At 43.0% G+C, this 21,875-nt stretch overlaps 1 protein-coding gene across 1 annotated transcript in view; it reads left to right on the top strand.

Moving 5' to 3' along the window:
* The window catches only part of neb (kinesin family member nebbish), a 111,918-nt gene that overhangs the window by 70,958 nt on the left and 19,085 nt on the right, over positions 1–21,875 (top strand). Inside the window, exons 8-9 of the mRNA XM_071583995.1 lie at positions 13,633–13,793; positions 21,078–21,299. Of these exons, the coding sequence (XP_071440096.1) occupies positions 13,633–13,793; positions 21,078–21,299 (383 nt within the window). The remainder of the gene's footprint in view (positions 1–13,632; positions 13,794–21,077; positions 21,300–21,875) is intronic.

The raw sequence follows: 21,875 nt of genomic DNA, 5'->3' as shown, positions 1-21,875 counted from the left end.
CTCCACAGATTTATTGTAACATACAACGCGTTTCGGTTCATCGCACCATCTTCAGGTACAAGACAAGATTCAACTAGTGATACATCATATTTAGACTCATTTGAGGAAGAGGGAGGGTTTTCTTTTCCGAAATGACCCTCGCCGTCCCCGCCTACCTTACTCCTCACTCTTTTCTCCCGTCCCTACCCCCCTCCTCAAATGGGTATAATTATGATTTATTACAAGTTGAATCTTGTCTTGTACCTGAAGATGAGGCGATGAACCGAAACGCGTTGTACGTACGTTACAATAAATCTGTGGAAAAGTGCAGATTTGTTTCTCATAATTGCGCTACCTAGTTAATTTTTCTTGGGTTCACGAAAGACTCTCCCATTACAATGTTTATGCATTTCTCAATCAGTACTGAATGAATTACCTACCCATTTAGCTTCGAAATAAACTACATCGCTTCCATTTTTTCATAATGCGTACAGTTTAGGAAGGGGGCAAGCATGCATGATTCACGGTCATGACACTACTTCGCTTCCCAATTCATGGGAAGGCCATATTTTTATTGGCACGTCATACGACTTCCTGACCACATAAACGTCGTTTTCCTTCAGGAAATGGATTCAGGATTATAAGTGCCAATCCTTGTTTTGGGTGCCATACGTAGAGCACTTCAAGTGGAGTTCGCAATCCGTCGGATGGGACGTTAAACTGTGGACCACTTGGCGCCTTTCGTTAAGAGTAGCCTAATGATGACCCCGGGTTTCTCTCCACCCTTCCGCCATTCCCTTAAAAACCTATCCCTATTAAATTATCCACCTATCCCTAATGGCGCATATGACCGTGATATTCTCCCCGAATAGCTACAGGGTTCATGCGTAGGGTTTTTTTAAAGAAGTTCAATGACTCGTTACATTAAACGAGGACATGAACCATCCTACTATTACGGATATTCTTGAGGCCCATGACTTATTATCGTTCGCGTATTTTACCGATGAGCTATATGAGTGTACTCCTCTCCACCCTGCTACATAGAAGCAAACCTTGGTTTTGCCAGGATAGGCGTAAATCTGGAATAAATGCCGTGGATGTATATTGAGTACCCGAGGAATACTCGTTGTGAAAGAATGTGGTTGGGAGAATCAGTAAGGGAAAATACCATCATCATCATAGGTCATCTTCGGTGGTTTGCCGGTCCATGAAGGCCTATTCCCCGCTTATTTGTTTTCCTTTGATATACTCTTAGCCTCATGTCCTCCTACCCATCGCTCACTCTTCGTAGCATATGTGCAAGTCAATTTATTTTCCTGTTTGCGATGGTTTCCAGCAATCTCCTCTCTTGCTACACTCTCCTCGACACCTCTTTTCTCACCCGTCCTGTCCATTTCATGTTCAGTATGTAAAATCGAAAATATAGAAGTATGCAATGCTACTTCGGTCATGTTGATAGAATAGTGTTGAATCACCAAACCTACATGTTGAGAGAAGAGTGAATATAGTAGCTGGACAGGAAGTGAGTGGTTTATCGAGAGAGTCACGGGTGATTGTGGGCGATGCGACTCTCAAGACAAGAAATATTTGAAGTGTCGGAAACAAAATACCTCCTGCAAAAAATGTATGATTGTGGCATAGAGGCGACAAAATTATGCTAGGACGGGGCAGTCTGGAAGAAATTAGTGGGAGAGCGAGTTTGCCAAAAGCCAAGGTGTTTTTGGCATAGACTACTCCGAAAGGGAACTGAGTGAAGAGTTGGTATGCATGAAACTAATAGTGTTAGCGCTCCGTGTCATAACTTATTTGTGAATATTCTCTTTGTTTACTAATTTCCTTTTCTAATGTCCATGTTCTAATGTTTATTTCCGTGAGAAATTTCGCCTAAATAAGTGAACTCCTATAATGTATGCCTTCCGTACTGATGCTAGCAGCTACTCACCTACTTTCTACCCCCTCCCCTCCCCCACTCCTTCTCATGCCTCTTAGCATATCGTCGGCATTTTTTAGAAAGCATGGCCGATATTATAGTAATGTTGTCGTATCGTGCGACTTCCTGATTAGCGTCTGATTTCGTGTTAGGGACGGCTGTTCCTGTTGTAAACTCCAGGGCTTACCAACTTGATTTCATTCTTGCAGGGGGCTTAGCAGTGTGTCTAACAAACCCAATTCCACACAACTACCATGGTGGAAAAACGCACGAAAATTAATCCCCCAGCTGATTCGACGTTTGGTTCTCACGGTACAAGGAATTCTGGGGAACCTGCGCCATCATGTCTGGATCAGCCAGGGTTATCAGTGCCCCGCAGACTCAGGACAAAACTGAAATAGTTTTAATTCACTCATTGCCAAAACCCTTTTGAAAACAGGTTTACAGGTGTAAATGAACTGATGAAGGTAATTGAAGAATACAAGATCAAATTCTAACTTGCTCAAGAAGCGCTTCTGAAATCGGAGAACATTTCAGTTCTGGGATACTGAATGGAACAACCAGCCATCCAAGTCAAAATGTCGGATAAAAAAAATGACAATACATTGCAATAATACTCGACAATTTAATCTGTAGTAGATTCCGGATCTCCATGTCCGATGCTGTCTGCACTGACCTTGACAGGCGGGAACAAATTTTGAACTATCTTCCATTCCATTTCCACGATTTATGTAGACAATAGAAATGACCCAGAGAAAGTAAATGGATTTTGGTCGCACCCCAAAAAGAAGAATTTTGGAGTACTTAAGAGGAGTATGTAAAAATGCTAAAAGGAGAGCACTGCTCAGGTCGGGAAGAAAAAGAAGTTCAAAAAGGTGGGGTGAGAATACCCTGCTCACAGAAGGAAAACAAAAGTGGTGAAAGACTAATTGATGTTTATGAAACAATCAACATGGAAATAAGCCCCACACAGTTCCAGAAGATCCATATTGAATGAAGACTTGGCTGTCATTTAAGTCAGTTTTATGAGTTCCAATTTGATCATGTGGAAGCAACCAACCCGAAAAAAGTAAAAACTTCAGAACATAGAAAGGAGCTAACTTCGATTCAGACCTTTATGATACGAGGGTTGAGGGGATCGAGATGGAGAGGTGGCTATCGTACTGGCTTCCCACCCACGTTCAAATCCCGGCGGCGTTGAATATTTTTCAAAGGTATCTCGATCTCTGCTTGAGGTGCTTTGTGGAGGGCACTTTGAGTGAGTACGCCGTTCGTCGGATGGGACGTTAAGCTGCGGACCCCTTGGCGCCTTTCGTTAAGAGTAGGCTTATGTCGACGCCGGGTTTCTCTCCACCATTCATCCTTTCCTGTTGATCCCCTATGGCGCAAATGACCTCAGCTGTCGGTCGCCTCCCCTAAATACTACTACGATACGAGGTTTGCTATTTATATTTTGAGCCTTGACAACACTAAGTGCTTTAGACGCCATCTGACGTTTCCATCTGAAATGTTGACCCTTTTAACGCTGACTTTCATCAGAGCATTTTGTCGTCTGACCATAACTTGTGTTATTTACAGTGACTCGAAAATTTTTTCTCAGAGAAAAAATGGAGTTAACTCGTGAACTCTTTCTTGCGATGATTTTTTTACGACTTTCGACGTGGATTATCAAGACAGGAGTGCATCGATCAACTTACTTCTCCTTGGCAATGAAGCCCCATGCTTCGCCACTCTGAAACGCTGGTATAACGAATTCCATCATGGCCGCCGTTCGTTCAGCGACGAAAGTCGTGAAGGTCGTCCAAAATCAGTTGTGCCAGAAACCATTGATGCTGTGCAAGAACTAGTGAAGGAAGGTCGTCATGTGACTTGTCGTGAGATTGAGACATCCTTGGGGATTATTATGATGAGCATTAATAAGACATTACGTAAACGTTTAGTTATGAAAAAAATATGTCCGCGTTGGATCCCGGATAATTTGACAAAAGCTCAAAAAGACGCTCTTTTCAATTGGTGTAAATAAATGCTCAACAAATACAATCGCGGTGCATCAAAAGTTGTGTATAACATCTACATAGGTGACGAAACTTGGATCTATGCGTACGAGCCCGGAACAAAACAGCAATCCACTGTATGGGTCTTCCAAAACGAGCCGAATCCGACAAGCGTGCCTCGAATCCGACAAAAGTGGTTCGTGCACGAAGCACATCGAAGCAAATGATCGCCTGTTTCTTAGGAATAACTGGACATGTGGCGAGTGTACCGTTAGAGCAACGTAGAACCGTGAATTATGACTGGTACACGAGCATTTGTTTGCCAAAAGTGCTCGGTGAAATACGGAAAAGGAAGCGGCAATGAAGGATCATTCTTCGTCATGAGAATGCAAGCTCTCACAGGTCGGCTGAAGCAACTACCTATTTGATGGGCTAAAACGTTGAATTGATGGGTCATCCTCCGCACAGCCCTGATTTAGGACCAAATGACTTCCTTTTATTCCCGTTTGTCAAAAAAAATTGCGTTGCCAACCTTTTTCGGTGACTGAAGAAGCCGTCGATGCATTCAAAAACCAGGTGTTGGATGTACCTCAGTCGTAGTGGAAAAAGTATTACGAAAATTGGTTCGAGCGCATGCAAAAGTGTATTCATTATCATGGAGAATACTTCAAAAAACAATAAAGCAATTTTCAACAATAAATTACTCTCTTTTCATTATCAGGCTGAAAATGTAAATAGTAACCCTTGGGATTTGCCAAGCCGAGGATTCAGGATGCGAGAAATTGAAATTCTAGACTGCAGAGGATTCGAAAGAGACGACCCGAGAGGTATGGGAGGGTGCCTCCAAGAAGCACTACAGCAGAGACTTACTATATCAAAGTCGGAACGTCGGAAAGTTTATTCTCCGACCAACGTCTGCTACATCAACTATTCAGGATTGCACTTACTTCAAACAGAAAACAAAACTATGAGCACGTGGCTAAACACTTCCCTAAGAACTACTCAGCTGTGACCTTCCACAGAACAATATGGACTTCCATTAAACGATTAGTTCTCCTGACCCTAATTAACCAGATAAGAAGGAAAGAGAGGAGTCATAAAGATCCTCCAAAACAACCGGCAGAGACTCAATCTTAGTGGACTCGCTCAAATACGCAGCGAGGTATTGGTATAGTTTTAGAGGCTTTTCAAGAAGATCTGGAACACGCAGAAAATTCCCGACGAACGGTTAGAGGTGATCATCCACCCGTTGCATAAGAATGGAACAACTGAAGGCAGACAACTACAGGAACGTTTTCCAAGATTATTCGGGTCTCCCACCGGTTCCACGTTCGTAGGTTTGCCGACGTTTCGATGGCCGAGTCGTCCATCGTTTTCAGGGCAATGCCCTGAAGACGATGGACGACTCGGCCATCGAAACGTCGGCAAACCTACGAACGTGGACCCGGTGGGAGACCCGAATAATCTTGGAAAACATTATTCGCCGGGAAAGTACCAGATCATTCTTAACTACAGGAACGTATCACTTGTACCAGTCACATGTAAGATACTGTCCAAAAGTTTCCAAAATATATTCGAGAATTACATACTTGCATATCAACCAATAGGTCGTCAGGTAAGGACAATTTCACGCGGAACAGATCTTCACCATCAAGACTGATCAAAATCAGGACAATTGCTGCAGATAAGAGGGGATAATGACATTTGTGGACTTTAAAATGGCGCATAATTTTGTATCCAGGGACACACTGATAAAAGTGTTGGGAGAATTTAGCATTGATGATAAGAATATGTTCATGAGATAAGAATATCACATGCGTCACAGAATGGCGTACGTGGAGCAATGGAGTCTGCTGCTCCCGGACCCTACATACTCTCTCCGTACATGTGGTAATGCCTTACGAGTACTACGACCTACATCTTCCGCATTCGGATGATATTTGGATTTTACCCAGTGACATACATATTTTTCACACACAGACACTTGCATTGTTTATCTTATACTTGATACAATTTCTATGGTTCTTTCTAGGGGTGCATCACAAACATTTTTCGCACCGTCGTCCACTTACCCTGTTTTTTTACCTTCCAACCTTGGCTATTTTCGGACGTTTCTTTTTTGGTGTTTCGGTGGCATTTGGCCCCTCTACCAACAACTTCCCTGAAGTTTTTTCGTCGTGGGTTTTGTATCTTGCTTGGATGTTGTCTCTATGGAATGGGACACCTGCATTGCGACGCAGGTGAGGCGAGAGTCCGTTTGCTGATGGAGGGAGCTTTTCTCGTACTGTTCAATTTCTATCAAACAATTGCCGCTGTCACTGTCATTTATCGCCTGTCCTTCCCATCGCAGCGCAATACTTTCTTTGATGCCTGTAGGTTCCCGTAATTGGCTCCCCCCCCCCGGGATCGCACTGTCGCACCCGGACCGACTAGCGCAAGGGGTCGGTCGGCTTGGGCTTCGCTCGGGTGCCGCAGGTCAGCAGTATTCGAGCAACCCCAAGCGGAAAAGCCCTCCTGGGCGCGACGACCGCGTATCGGGGCGGTCGCACAACGCATTTGGCTACGGGATTGTTTTCAACTTTATATGCTAATTACTGTCCGGTTCTCTTGTCGCCTAAATCAACTCTGGTTCTCTTTAAATTTTCCTGATTTTTCACGTATTGTCCTTCACGCATTTCCCATTTGGAAATTATGCAGTGTTTTCATTTAACTATCCTACCAACATGGGTCTTTTCTGTGTCTCCGCGATTTTCCTTTCATTTTTCTCTACCCCTCCCCTATAGCGCCTGGTTTCCACCATTCCTATTCCTAGACACACCCCAGGGGCTTGTCGGGGAGGGAAGGAAATCCTTTTTCCATCTTCGCATTCCTCCAAATGAAACCCCCTCATCTCAAGTAGCCTTTCCACCGACGACATCACTCGCGTCCTGCATTGGTCGGGGGTCGCCACCTGCCAGAGGGATCATCGTCTTCGATCCCACACCCCTGCCTCTATTCCCCCTCGGGATGAGCTATGCGTTCCCACATGTCTATAGCGATCGTTGTCAATAGATGATCTCGTGACAGTGATCGTATGAGATGTTGCCAAAATATCGATAACTACATTTTGACGTTTGCTGCGCAAGCCTTTTCAAATGTTTTCTCATCTTGCTGTGAAGCAGACTGACTGGGAAGCATCGCCCAAAGTTGTTGCTCATTGGATCAAATGGTGAAGATTCGTGTTTTTCAGGCTGTTTCAAATATAATCGGGTGACCGATAATACATAGTTTTTTTATATGACAACCCAAAGAGGTTTTAGTACTTATTGCTACTGTTATTAAAGGTAATCTTCTGAGCAAATATAAATAATGCAGACGGTCCACAATTGAAATGTTCGGTCTATTTTTTATACATCTTTAATTCGATCTTGACTTGATCGGTGTAAATGCACAGATGAGTTCCCCTCAGTTTATCACCCCTGCCCCGCCCCCAAGCCGCCCTTTGATGGATGGTGGGCGAAAGACCAGCCCGCTCTAGCCAACCAAAAAGCATCCCTTCCCCAATCGATCTGCTGGCACTTATCAACTCACAAGATTGGGTCCATAGTCTAACGCGTCAAAAATGCGTCCGATATCGATCAAAAGTGATAGGTATGACCCATTAACCGAAGAAATTTCGCGTTCTTTTATCGCTTAGGTATGTATACCTTTGGCCTTGTCTTTATATTTGGATGAGTGGATGCATCACGTGACACGCGACGTGATATTTGGGCGCGCTGCGTGCTCACTCGACCGGGAGCGCACGCGGCCGGAGTCACGCATACGGACTTAGCCACCTTCATGTCCTTTGATCGACCTGGCCCTGCCGCCTCGAGTCACTTGATTGCATGGTACTTAACGCGGGAGGCGGGCCGGTGTTTCGCGGTGGGATGCATGACAACTGATGACATTTTTATTTCGGGTTGGATCGATCGGTGTTTGATCGGGTTGGATCGATCGGTAGGCAGCTAGTCGCTGTAGTGATCGGCCGCGAAGTGGGCAGAACTTCAAACGAACGAACCCAATCGTATGGAAATTAGGGTGTGTTATGAACGACGCTCATTCATCCTAAACACTAAAAATGTGGAAACTCACGTTTTGCGATTTCACTAGAACTACATGAAATTTTCGCTTGATGTGTGCCCGGAAGGAGAAAAAAGCTGTGAGTTGCCCCTTGAAACTACAGGAGTGCGCAAAAAACGCTAAATATTGAGTTTTCGGAGCTGTTTAAATGCACTCATGCGAAAAATTCCCCAAGATGCATACTTGTATGTCAGCGTGAAGCAGTGGAATGTGCCGGGGCGCCGAGGTCACTTTCCCCCCTTCCTTGATGCGTTTAGAGTGTTGACATTGTCATTTCCCCTTTTACGAGAGTGAGCATGATGTACGCACTCACAAGAATCCATCGAGAACGATGCCTTTCTAGAAACATTCACTTTCAAGTAATATAATTTCTACTGTAATACATTGTAGCGATGGATTTGTCTCGGGTTTTCTCTCCGAGTATTTTCAAATTTTAATGCTTCATAACTATCATAGATTCAGCGCATTCTTCCATTGAATATATTGTGACGATGGGCTTTCAGATATTTCAAAACGTTACACGGAAAGATGTCTTTAGATAGATTTACGGACGTAACTTCTTCGAATTACTTTATCGTAGTGAGTAACTGACATAGTTTGTCCACATGCAATTTGTACACTTAAAGTCTGAAATAGGAAAACGAAGTCAGTTTATTATAGCGAAAAACTTGTCTTTCTACTCCATATATTGAGGATCTCCTGCCGACGAGAACATTTGGGTTTTCAGAACAATGCATTTTCCAATATTCAATATTTCAGAAAAGCTTAGAAATTGTGATGTTTTAATGGAATATATTAAAAAATTTAACTTGAATTGTATTCCGCGCTGCACATGTAGGTTTCTTCAAGTACAAGCATGTCAGCATGTAAATATCACATTATAATTCGTTGTGCCATTTCATGGCTTTCATGGTTGAGTATTGGAAAAGCTCCTCAGTATCTTTCGCCCAGTATGTAGGGACTCGTGGACAAATATAGCATTCTTCTCTCTCTGAGTTTTATTATTTTATTTCATTATTTGAGAGAGAGAGGTTAAAGGTCTTTTCTTGTGCAAAATTCAAAGTGATAATAAGTCTTCCCGGGGAGAGCTAGGATGGCGCATCTCTCGCCCCTTCCCTCCGGGGAAGGGGGGCATTCGCTGCTCCCGTCTCCCACCGCTGCCTCGTCGGCGGCCCGGGAACGGGCCTACGCGGGGGCGTGCGCGATGCTCAGCGGAGCCGCTTGCTTCCCATGCAAGGTGGGCCCTATCCGAGAGGGGACAGGGATCCACCCTGCGGTTAACGTCGGAAAAAACAAGAGCGCACACTCCTATCCTGAAAAATTTCCTAAGATTTGTACCGGCTTCACCATTTCCTGCTGCAGCCGCAGCTATTTCCGCAATCAGAAAGCGACATTTAGCAAAAATTAACTCTCACGAGGCAAACAAAACCGTCGCTGTAAACACGATTTCCCCCGAGGGCGTCGGGGTTAATGCGGCTGTAGACAATAACATCGCGACAGCGTCCACGTGTTCAGCGGAACATCCGCCAGCCCTCCCGCTCGCCGAAAACGAAAACAATAATGAAAGCACAGGCCAACAAGCGCAAACATCGCACGGTCAAGAATACGACGGCTTCACTGTCGTCTTATGGAAAAAAGGTACCCCCTTTAAAAGGCGCCGTGCATTAGTATCCCGCGACATAACACACGCTAATCAGTATACACCAATCGAGACGACGACTGAGGCGATGGGGACACAGACGTCGGTCCCAAAGACACATAAAATATCGGCAATAACGGTGTACAATGTTGCTGGGTGGGTTAACTTGGAGAAGAAGCTGACGGCCTAGCTGCCCACGCCGCCAAAATGCATTTTAAGAGGAACCAGCACTGTTGCCATCAACAGCACCAGTACTGATGACTTCCTCAAAACCAAGGGAGTTTTGAGGAACAGGCAGCTGGAATTCACTTCATACCAGCTGCCAGCAGACCAACTAAATGGACATTGTGCCAGGGACTTGGTGGGAGATGTCAATGCCAAATATCTAGAGGCGGAGCTAGATTGATTTGGGTACAAGGCCAGAAGCGTTGTCCAATTAACCACCACAAAACTAACTTCCAGAGACAGGGAACATGGCAGAACTACAGGTACCGTACGATTGGTACCAGTTCACCATGTCGTCCTAACAAATGATCCGTAACCAGGCGATCTTTTGAGAGTAGAAAGGCTGCTGACCATGCGAGTTAATGTCACAAAATTCCAAAACCCTAAGGGCGTGATACAGTGCCAAAAATGCCAGGCAGTAAATGCTAAGTTTTCGCTACATGGAGTCCGAAGTAAGAAGCCTAAAAAAATTTACTTGTTTTAAGAAGAGACTGCAATGACCTGGAGTGGGTGCTGCAGATTCAATTTGCAAGTTTTAAGAAAGATAGTAATCACCAAAATATCAAGGATACGTGGAATCACTTCTTTGGGATCACGCGCTTAGCAGTGAACAAGTTCATTCCCTGTAAATTTATAAAATATAGCATGGAACCTAGATGGTACAACGCGGATGTTAGAAAGGCATTACGACGTCAAAGGCTATGTCACGCCAAGATGGAATATATTAGGGATGATATTTCTAGTGAGAAAAATAATGCGATCGCTTATGATTACAAAATATCTAGGGCGAATTCCTGGAAGGAATTTTGGAAAGCGTTAGGCGAATTCAAAAGGAAAAGATTAGTGGAAAATTTGAAAGAGAATAAGAAAATTTGAAGAGAATAAAGCATTGTAGTCATGCATCAGAGAGATTCAGGGAAATAAGTCAACTGCTAATTCACTCAAAAATCATAAAGGCGAAAGAGTAACCAGCAGTTTGCAAAAGGCTAACATTAAATTCCCTCTTTCAAAGCGTCGTCACCAATGTGTCACCAAATACCTCCGTTAGCTTACTAAATCGTGCCGGTCAACCGATGCCCAAAGTTGAAATCTCATATAATGGAATAAAATGTTTGTTGAAATATGTTAAGCCTGATAAATTTTCTCGACCCCAATAAAATACCCACTCGTATATTTAAGGAACTAGCGTCGGTAATTGCACTGTATACAGAGAAACATGCGTAAGAAGTCGCTGGTACCACAAGGTTCCCAGAGATTGGAAAACGGCTAACGTAACAACAATATTAAAAAACGCGAACAGGTAGGACCCGAGCAATAAAGACCTATTTCCTTCACATCTATTTCATGCAAAGTTATGGAACATATAGTTGCTATATCGATCGCGAGACACCTCGATAATCAGGAGTTAATGATGAAAAATCAGCACGGTTTCCGAAAGAGTAGGTCCTGCGAGAGACAACTTGCGCTTTTTGTTCATGATATATCTACTTCGGGAGAGAGAAATGTTCCCAGATTTTTCTGGATTTTGAGAAAGCCTTCGACATAGTACCTCATGGTAAACTACTCGCAAAGCTAGAAACATATGGTATAGATAAAAATATCCGGGGTTGATTAAAGACTTTTTGAATGGTCGGTTATATAGAGTAGTGATAGATCGAATTAGCTCAAATGCAGTAGAAGTTACTTGAGGTACGTATTCTCCAAGGAAGTGTCATCGGGCCTCCTTTGTTCCTACTTTACGTTAACGACATTGACTCCGTTGTCACTCATAAGCTACGTTTATTTGCCAACGATGCAACGGTTCACCGTGATATCTGCATTCCTGAGGACACATTAGCTTCATCAGATGACCTAAATGCTATAAAACGCTGTTGTGACACTTGGAAATTAGAATTAAACTTGAAAATTTGTAGTGATGAATTTTTGGAAAAAAAGAAATTCCCTACACAATGATTACTGCATAGGGAACACCGAAATGGAATGTGTAGACCCAATTAAATTCCTAGGCGTTACCCTCACTCACGACCTCTCTTGGGTGAAACACATACGTGAATTATGTGTACAAGGTAAAAAAAGCTAGGATTTATTAGGAGAGCACTGGGTATATGTGATGAAAAGGTCAAAGATAAATGTTATCTGTCGCTGGTTAGGCCTCATTTAGAATATACTGCTAGTATATGGGATCCTCTCGAAGTTGGATTGATTGCCGAAATGGATCACGTACAGCGGAGAGGAGCTAGATTTGTAAAATGTTGTTATGAAAAACTTAGTAGCGTGTATAAAACATTAGAGGAGCTAGGCTGGGAATCACTCGCGGAGCGAAGGTTAAATTACAGATTGAAGTTCTTGCATATATTTGAAGGGCATCTCTTTAGCAGTGATGTTGAAAATGTATTATTACCCCCATCGCACTACGGTAGGAGTGACCATGTCAATAAAATTAGAGAGATTAAGGGTAGAACAGATAGATTTAAGATATCATTTTTTCCACGAACGATAAGGGATCAGAATAGAATTGTCCGATCGCGGTAGGGTCATATTTGGGTCAATATTATCCTGGTGTATATTCACCCCCAGCCACACACCCTAGTGGTGCCTTGCTGGGCGATTAAATAAGAAAATAGGGCTGGCTATAAATTAGTAATGGTGGCAAGGGCGCTCCAGTAATGGACGCCTTTTTGGCGCGAAATTTGTGCTTGACGGCTGTGCGCCAAATAGCGCCGTTTTAATCACCCTTTTGCTGCTTTACCGATTCTCCGTTGGCCAAGCATCTTCGGTTTTGGCATGAAAGAAATGTCTGCTAGCTGAATGGTTGCTCTTTCCGAAATTTGTTGTTTGACTTAAGACGATCAGGGTGGGATTTTAGGCATTTGATGTATCGGTATGGAGAAGAATGGGGAAATAAGTTTAGTTGAGAGGAAGAGAAATGACAAAGATTAACGTTCGCTGGGGAAGAGAGGGAGTTGATGTCGGTGTTGGGCGGCGTGGTGGAAGAGAACGAGAATCGTAGGTTGGGGGTGGTCCATATGTTGCATTTTAATGGCTCATCCATAACTCAGACTACCTACGTGTATTATGACAGCAAAAGGTACCATTGGGGCGGTTCTTGGTATCGACTTCTAGGATCTAACAATTAGCCTCAACCAACTTCATTCCTTTTTATTCCAACCGTCATGGGAACAGTGTTTTTTACACAACACGACTTCATGCGATGACTGCTGATGAGATCCCTGATGATGTGAGACGTTGAAAATGTTGCGAGTAACCTTCTCCTCCAGTTCTTTGAAAGCACATTTCCCATATCAGAATTACGGTAGTCCGGCGCAAAATTCTAAAGAAGGATGATGTCGAGAAATCTGTTCAATGCTGAAAATATATAAGACAGAAACCTGTCAAAAGCGGAAATATAGGAGTTGCAATATGTATTAGATACAGCTTTGATTCTCAAACAGCCTTGTGTGTGCGTGTGTGTGTGTGACAAATTCTTTGAAACGCGGAGGGAAAACATAGATCATAGCTTTTTTGTATCTTTGAATGAGTTGCTTTTGGACCCAGTGAGGTCGCAAATAACATTTCAGATACTTCTTAAGATAGCCTTTTCCAGGCTTATTCAGCGTGTGGTGACGCCAGCTACGATGGGGAGCCATCGGATCCAATGCTTCCTCTCTCTCTCTACCGGTGGCTCCTGATTGTGGTATTATCGGCCATCCGCCTGGCGGCTGCTGGTTGATTGGTTGGTTGGTTGTTGTCTCTCACGTGCGCAGGAGAGCCTCGGCGGGAATTCGCGGACGGCAATGCTGGCGACGGTGAGTCCGGCGAGCGTGCACGTGGAGGAGACGCTGTCCACCCTTCGCTACGCCACGCAGGCCGCCAGCATCGTCAACAGAGTGCGAGTCAACGAGGGGCACCACGACCGACTCATCAGGTATCGTAAGCCGCCGCCCTCGGGCCAAGCGACCCGACCGCATGCGAGAAGCACTCCGCTCCATCACTCGAACCGACAGACGCGAAGATTCCCACGAAAGCACAGAAGTTGCTCAAAGGATATTATTTCGGGTTTTGCACGTATTTCCTCCATTTGTCTCTTCAGGTTGGTTGCCCACGAGCATTGGAAGTGCCCTGAAATGTTTTCACGATTACGGCAAAAACGCTTTCTGTTTATTTCCCCATTAATTCCCTGTGATGCGCTATCGCGGGGCGCGCTTCCCCCACCCCACCCCCCCTAGTGGCGCCATTCCATGGTGTGTGCCTGCGGATAAAACCTTACGCTTATCGTAAGTTCAATTACCTGAAGTTGTTTTTATCGCACCTGTATTTATGATAGCATAAAGGAACTATTCTAAATTAGCAAGTAGTATAATACTTTTTTTCATGATTAAATTTCAAATAAACTGCGGGAGATGCCGCAACAGTGACTTAACGGAGTCATCCGCTAATATGCATTTCAATAAAACAATTTCAAAGTGTAAAAATCATTCTTTATCAGTAGAATCCAGACTATTTATTTTAAATTCCACCGTTTTTAAATTTCGGAAAAACATCTTTTAGTGCGGAAAGCGTGGAAAAATCGAGTAATTTTGATATTCGTGGCCGCCATGCTTTCCCTAATTATTTCGAAACGAAATCCGAGGGCTTTCGTTCCGAACATTCCCCTTTGGGAGACTCGCTTCCATTCATTTTACCCCCGCTCATAATTAGTTCATTTTTTTGATGGAGCTGTCTCTCTCTCCTAAACAGTCAAGTTTGAGCAATTCCGCTCTCAAATGTAAGCGCATTAAATAGTTATTTTGACTTATGTATTTTACCTCCGGCTTGAAAACCTGCTAGTGTTCGTTCGACGCATCGCGCCGTTGCTGCAGTATCTTGTGCCGTCAGGGTCCACATCATCCAATCCCTCCTCCCCGTCGGCCTCTCATCTCTCATCGTGCGAATGGCGTAGTGGCATCACCTGAAATCTGTTTTTTCAACATAGAAATTATATATTTTATGGTATTGAAATTGAAAATAAACAACTTGGCTTTTTCACTTAGAAACCTTTTTATTTGCGACCTAGTTTTCGTTGTGTTATAATATCTTGAGGTTGACGATGTTATACCATTACGAAACCTAGGTCGCAAATAAAAAATTTTCCTTGTAGAAAAGCCAAGTTGTTTATTTTCGATTTCAATAAGAAGATTTTCTTCCAAGTCACGCCAGAAACTGTTTTATTTTATGTTATTTTATTGGCACACCTACTCAGCAGGTTTACTCTTGGTTTCTTTGTCGCTCTTCCCTCAGATAAGGCTGTGGCGTATGACGACGACACGTAGACCAGCTTTATGCATGTAAAATGGACTGGTGTATCGGGTTAGGTAATCATTTTCGACATGGCAAGGTTTGTCATCAATTTGGCGGTATCGGGATTGTGTGTATTCCGGTTCCGAATAAAGGTGGACGCCAGCACGGGAATGTGGGAGGCTTTCGATGTGTTGCTATGGGCATCGAGTGGCACCCGCGAGCAAAAATTCGGAGCTGCCTTATTTGAGTTAATACTCTATATTTGAGTTAATACTCTATACCTAAATCTATAATATCCGTAATGGCAGAAGTGACCTCAGTTGTCGGTCGCATTCCTCCAATCACTAACACTTCCTATCTTCATGTATATCATGAATGACTGTTGCCCGAGAACCACCCGCTACCAGCCCTTGCGGTGGTGTATGGATAGTTGTACTTCCATCGACAGAATAGCAACGGTGGATGGCATGAAGGATGGCGGAGATTGGGCGGAATTAAAGACGAGTTAATTGTATTGTAGAGCGCCATATTGTGTCTTGTTGGGCGAGGCACAGAAATTTGGCTGTGTATCAATCCAAAACCAACCTTTAACAGCAGGCCACCATTAATTGCAATAATCAATTGGCACGGTTTGGTAGGAGTTCAACGAATTGGCTTTCTCGATACTGGATATTATTTTTTTGGCCCTTCCAGTTATCAAGTGAAAGTACCAAAAGGAAAGAAACTAGGATCAGCGGCAAACAGTAATAGTGTGGACATAAGGAAGCCATTCATAAAACTTATATTTTAGTCATCCCACAGCACTCCGGACTCTAACACTAACCTCTCGAATATATTCTCTTGTATTTTGTATTTTTAGTACCCTGCAAGCCACCGCTAGGGTGTGGATGGGGGGAATACACATCTTACTAATTATGGCCCAAATATTTGTACCCCTACCGCGGTCGGACAATATTATTCTAATCCCTTGTCGTTATTGAAAAAATAAAATCTAAAATCTATCTGTTCTACTCTTAATCTCTCTAATTTTATTCACATGATCTCTCCTACCGTAGTATGATGGGGTAATAATACATTTTCAACATCACTGCTCAAGAGACGTCCTTCCATTTTATACAAGAGGTTTAATCTGTAAGTTTGCCTTCGCTCCGTGAGTGATTCCCAGCCTAGCTCCTCTAATATTTTGGATACGCTACTAAGTTTATAATAAGAACGTTATACAAATCTAGCTCTTACGCTGCCCGCGTTTCAAACTGGCAATCAATCCAACTTCGTGAGGATCCCATATACTAGCAGTGTATTCTAAATTATAATTTTTTGTTAGCTTGTCCACATATTCCCCGTATATGTTTCACCAAGGAGAGGTCGTGAAAAAGGGTAAAGCTAAGTATTTAATTGAGTCTACACCTTCCATTTCAGTGTTCCCGCTGCAGTAGGCGTTCGAGAGGAAATTGCTTTTTTTTCCAAAAATTCATAACTATGCACTTTAGTAAGTTTAATTCTAATTGCCAAGTGTCGCACCAGCGTTGCATAGCATTAAGGTCGTCTGATAAAGCTGCTGTGTCCTCAGGAACACGGATATCACGGTAAACCACTGGGTCGTCGGTAAATGGACGTATCCTACTTGTGAATACAGAGTCGTTGTCGTTAACTTTAAGCAGGAATAAAAGAGGTCCGATTACGTTGCTCTGGGGAACACCTGAAGTAACTTCTACTGCATTTGAGCTAACTCCAGCTACTACTTCTTATGCACTCGACCATTCAAAGAGTCTTAATTTCTCCCGAAGTAAAAATATCATGAACAAAAAGCGCAAATTGTGTCTCGCATGATCTACTCTTTCAGAAACCGTGCTGATTTTTCATCAATAACTCCTGATTATTGAGGTTTCTCACAATCGAACTAGCGTCTATATATTCCATAACTTTGCACGAAATAAATGCGAGGGAAATAGGTTTTACTTGCTCGATTCCTCCGTCTCCGTTTTTAAATATTGTTTTACGTTAGCCTATTTCCGATCTCTGGGAACCTTGTCTATCAGTTGATCTATCAGCGACTTCTTAAATAAGATTTCTAGATACGGTGCAATTGCCGACGCTATTTCCTTAAATATACGAGCGAGTATTTGATTGGGGCCCAAAGAATTTATTAGACTTAATACATTTCAACAAATATTGTATTTCATTGTATGAGAATTATGTATTATTATATGGGGACTCAAATTTGAGCGTTTATTGGCGGGAACGAATTGGTAGGCGTTCGGAGACATTTGGTCATTGTTATTGACGCTTTGAAAGAAGGAATTTATTAAGTTGGCGTTTTCCAAACTGCTAGCTACTCTTTCGCCTTCATCGTTTTTTACGGAATTAACTGTGGACATTTTTCTCTGAACCTCTCTGACGTAATAACAAAATGTGCTTTCTGATTTTCTCCCAAATTTTCCGCTAATCTCTTCCTTATGAATTCGCTTAATGCTGTCCATAACTCCTTCATTGCGCCCTCCTAAATATCTTGTAAACATAAGTGATCTCATTACTTATGTCTCATATCATTCCTTATATCTTTCATCTTGGCCTTTGGCGTCGCAATGCTTTTCTTACATCCGCCTGGTACCATCCAGGTTCCGTGTTATCTTTTATAAATTTACTGGGAGTGAACTTGTTGACTGCTGAGCGCGTGATCTCAAGGGAGTGATTCCACGCATCCTTGATATTTTGGTGATTACTATCTTTCTATAAGCTTGAAAATTGACTCTGTAGCACGCACTTAAGGCCAATGCAGTCCCTTCTTTAAACAAGTAAATGTTTCTTTTAGGCTTCTTATTTCGGACCCCATATAGCAAAAACTAAGTATTTACTGCCCTGTGGCCACTAACTCCTTTTAAAGTTTCTATAGTTAAGACTTTTTCGCTAATACTCGTATTTGTACTCTTCAAGAATATTCTCGCCCCCAGTTGGTGAAGTGATAAGTTGGTTCAATGAGTTCAACGTAAAAGATTTCAATAGCGATTCGCCTACATCTTTGCCTTTACCCCCCGTTTTAAAACTATTTGTGCTCTAGTCAATAGATGGGACATTGAAATCTACACCGATTATAACCTCGCGATCATTGTATTGGGATAAGAAAGCTTTGATTTGCTGATCTTATTCTAGTATTGATTTGTCTCTGTCGACTGGCGGTCTTTAAAATGCGCATGCATAAATTCTTTTGGTTTGAGGACTTTTAATCGAGCACCAAACGCTTTCTAAACCATTACCTGGAATTACCTCAGACCTGCTGACGCAAGAATTTTTACTGCAATAAAGACACTACCCCCAACTTTATTTGCGTTGTCATTTCTGTAAATGTAAAAGGATTTTCGGAAAAGTTCACCGTCGGCGATATCAGTGGATAACCAGTTTTCTGCCCCAGTTGTAGTATCTGCGGAGGATCGGTGTGGTACGGTGGCTAACATACTGACTTCCCACCGAGAGAGCCAGGGATCGACTCCTGGACATGGTAAATATTTTTCAGTGGTGTCCCGATCCCTATTAAGGTGTGTAGTGGAGAGGACTTAAAGTGAGTACGCCGTCCGTCGGATGGGACGTTAAACTACGGACACCTTGGTGTCTTTCGTTAAGAGTAGGCAAATGCCAACGTTGGGTTTCTCTCCACCCTTCATCCTCTCCCGTCCACCCCAAGGGCGCAAATGGCCAAAGCTGTCGGTCGCCTCCCCTGTAATTACTAACACTACTGATTGTATTTGCGCGTGCTTTCAAAGAGGTGATGATATTCCGTGACTTTGTTTTTTAAATTTCCACAATTACCTATTAATACAGATGTTTCCTTTACATAACTGTTACTTGGATATTTAATGGGAATTATTTTCCTATTAATATCTAATTCTTTGTAAATGTAAAATTATCCGTCTGATGGTACCTGATTCGTATTGATTGAACTATTATATGCAACTTTATCACTGATCCTCACTTCATTGAAAGCTAAATTATTTGGGAAAGATAGCATTAGGTACCCACTATTAGACCTACCAACTGGCCAGCACTTTAATATATAAAAACCCTGCAGTGCTTGAGGAACAAATGGGGAAAGGACAAGGAAACCATGGGTTACCAACTAGATTATGAGAAAGATAGCCGAGAGAAAAAGAATGGAAGAATGTAAAAGCGAACTTAGAAGGAAGTCTGAAGATTTAAATAATAATCTGAGTCGCGAATCAAACGGAGCCAAAGGAGCTTGGCGGACGAAGGAATGCGAGGGTATGGAAAGTTGACAAAGGGTGCAGTGTACAGAAAGCTGACAGCATTGTAAGGAAGTAAGCATGAAAAATCTGGGGTCCGACGTTTGCTATTTCCTCTTCTCCAAAGGTTTCTTTATTCATTACGGCGGAAACTGCGTTATGAAAATCTCCCAAATCTGAACGAACTGTGGTCAAATCAGAATAACAGTTTTGCAGAGCACCATATAATATAGGTACATGTCACATTAATGCATGAAAAAGTGGAGCCAAAAAATGAAATCTTGGTCATTCATGAACATTAAAAGTCCTGTTGCTGCTTGGACTGTTTGTTAACTCTTTACTTCCCAAAATTCATGAAATTATTATTTTAGAGTATTCATATTTTCATATTCAGTTGGCACATCGTACTGGCTGTTTAAATTGTGTATCGCGTTTGAACGCCTTTAGATTTCTCTATGGCATCATAACGAATATTGAGACCGTTTCCGATGATCGTGAGAAAAATGCTGGTATTCCTGCTAGGATGCTGAAAAATCCATGCACCAGATAGCTCTTGACTGTAGCTTTTTCCATGATAATATTTGACTGGTGCGCGTAGTAGTGGGTCAAAGCATTTTTGTGTGCGTGTTTCTCTATTGCCTGCCTGCGCTTTACCTCTACTCCCGCCCGCGACGGCAGCGCCATCAAAGGTTTCAGCAAGTTTTTCACGATCTCCCTTTAGTACGGTGTTCGAAAATATACTCGCGGATTTTGAGATTCTCTGTTCTTTATCCTCCCTAATTCTGTGTTCGCGTCTTTCCATTTTCTTCCTTGATCATATTTTCTGTAATGCATGGCTTCCTATCATGTTTTTTACCGTCCCCATAGCTGCCTTCGCCGCGTTCTTTATTCTTAATTTTAGATGGTTCTTCCCTTTCTCGAGTTTTCTGGTTCAATCGTTAAACGAACACGGACTTCCTACTCATTATTCAACTTAAATCCCACAATCATATGCAAACATGAACTAGTTATAGGAATTCGTCAAAAAATGTTATAGTTAAAGATAACACACAAATAGAAACATTTAATCTGCTTTTTCTAGAGGAAGGGCCTAGAAGTCCATAAGTCCATGGGAATTTTTCCTCTCGTCGCGACCTATGGTATACTTCTCGAGATATTACCCTCAAAATTAAACGATTTTCGAGGATTTTTCGGGAATGAAGTGAATTTAAACATTGCAACTACATTAAGTAGTTAGGCTCTGTATTCCATTTCATTTTATTTCACCGAAACACTTGATTCTGTGCTACTCCCTGATCGCACTGATGAGCAAACTGGTCGTGTTGAAAATCGTTTGGGTGACATATGCCGTGGTCCCGTGCCATCGGAACAAGCTCAACTTGACCTTCTTGCGAGGAGTATAGCGTGCAAAGAAATCGCCCGTTCAGCCGGAGGGAGGATTGTACTGCGCCAATTTCTAGTTTTTATGCGAAGATTCCCTTGCCACTCGTCTAATTGAGGTTTTCGGGAGGGTTTGAGCGCCAATCTTTCCCTTGGAACTAATGTTTTCCGAATTCGCAGCTCGCTGAGTTCACGATGATGGCGTTTTCTCGCGCAGTCCCCCATTTTCTCCTTTTTATTGTATTCACTTTCCGTCATTCTCATCTTTTCCACTTTCTCTTGACGACGACGGGGCTGGTGATGTTTCCCGCCGGCAGGGAGCTGAGGGCCGAGATCGAGCGTCTGAGGGCCTTGCGCCTGGATTGCGAGCACCAGCGACGTTTCCAGCCGCGCCGCATCATCCCACCGAGCACGAGGGCCGTGGGCGTGGGGCCGGAGGACGCGGGGCCGGATGGCGCGGGGCCTCCCTCGGCGGACGAGGTGGGCGCCCTGCGGCACAGGCTCAAGCTGAGCGAGGAGCAGCTGGCCAGGGCCGAGAGGTAGGCAGGCAGGCAGGCATTGATTGGCCAGGCCACCCAGACTGACATGCACGCCCTCTGCCTTTCAGCCCCACCATGCCCAAATTCTTTTTCCATTAAACCAGAAGCCATTTCCTTGTTAGGTTTTTTGTACCTAGTTTCATTCTAGACAGTAATATTTCATGAATTTTCTCCAGTTTAAACACATATTGCCCTGCATTTTTTTGTTTCTTCATTCAATCTGCATGCCTTATGCCACCTAAAAGGTCTCTTGCCCACTTACTCTTCATTCTCCTGCCTGTCATTCCTTTCAGCATCACACACTATGCATTATCTCCTACTTTTTCCACCTTTCTCCTACTTTTTATGTCATCTTTTGAATTTTTCCCTGCAAAAGTCTTTCACCTACGCAGGTCAAATGTCATTTTTAATATCTCAATCCAGTTAATTTTCTCGATTCTTCCTTTTACCCACATCTCAAATACTCACCATCTACTTTCATCATCTTGCCTCAAAAACCAGATTACAGAATGTTGCTTCATGTAAGAGTTTTGCTGATATTTTCTTTTTTTCCCTAGTTCACCTTTTGTCAGTTCC

Source organism: Hetaerina americana, unplaced genomic scaffold (genome assembly GCF_022747635.1).
Source record: "Hetaerina americana unplaced genomic scaffold, ioHetAmer1.1.p SCAF_1, whole genome shotgun sequence".
Taxonomy (NCBI): domain Eukaryota; kingdom Metazoa; phylum Arthropoda; class Insecta; order Odonata; family Calopterygidae; genus Hetaerina; species Hetaerina americana.
Note: the sequence above shows the minus strand (reverse complement) of the source record. Positions and strands in the feature narration are given on the sequence as shown.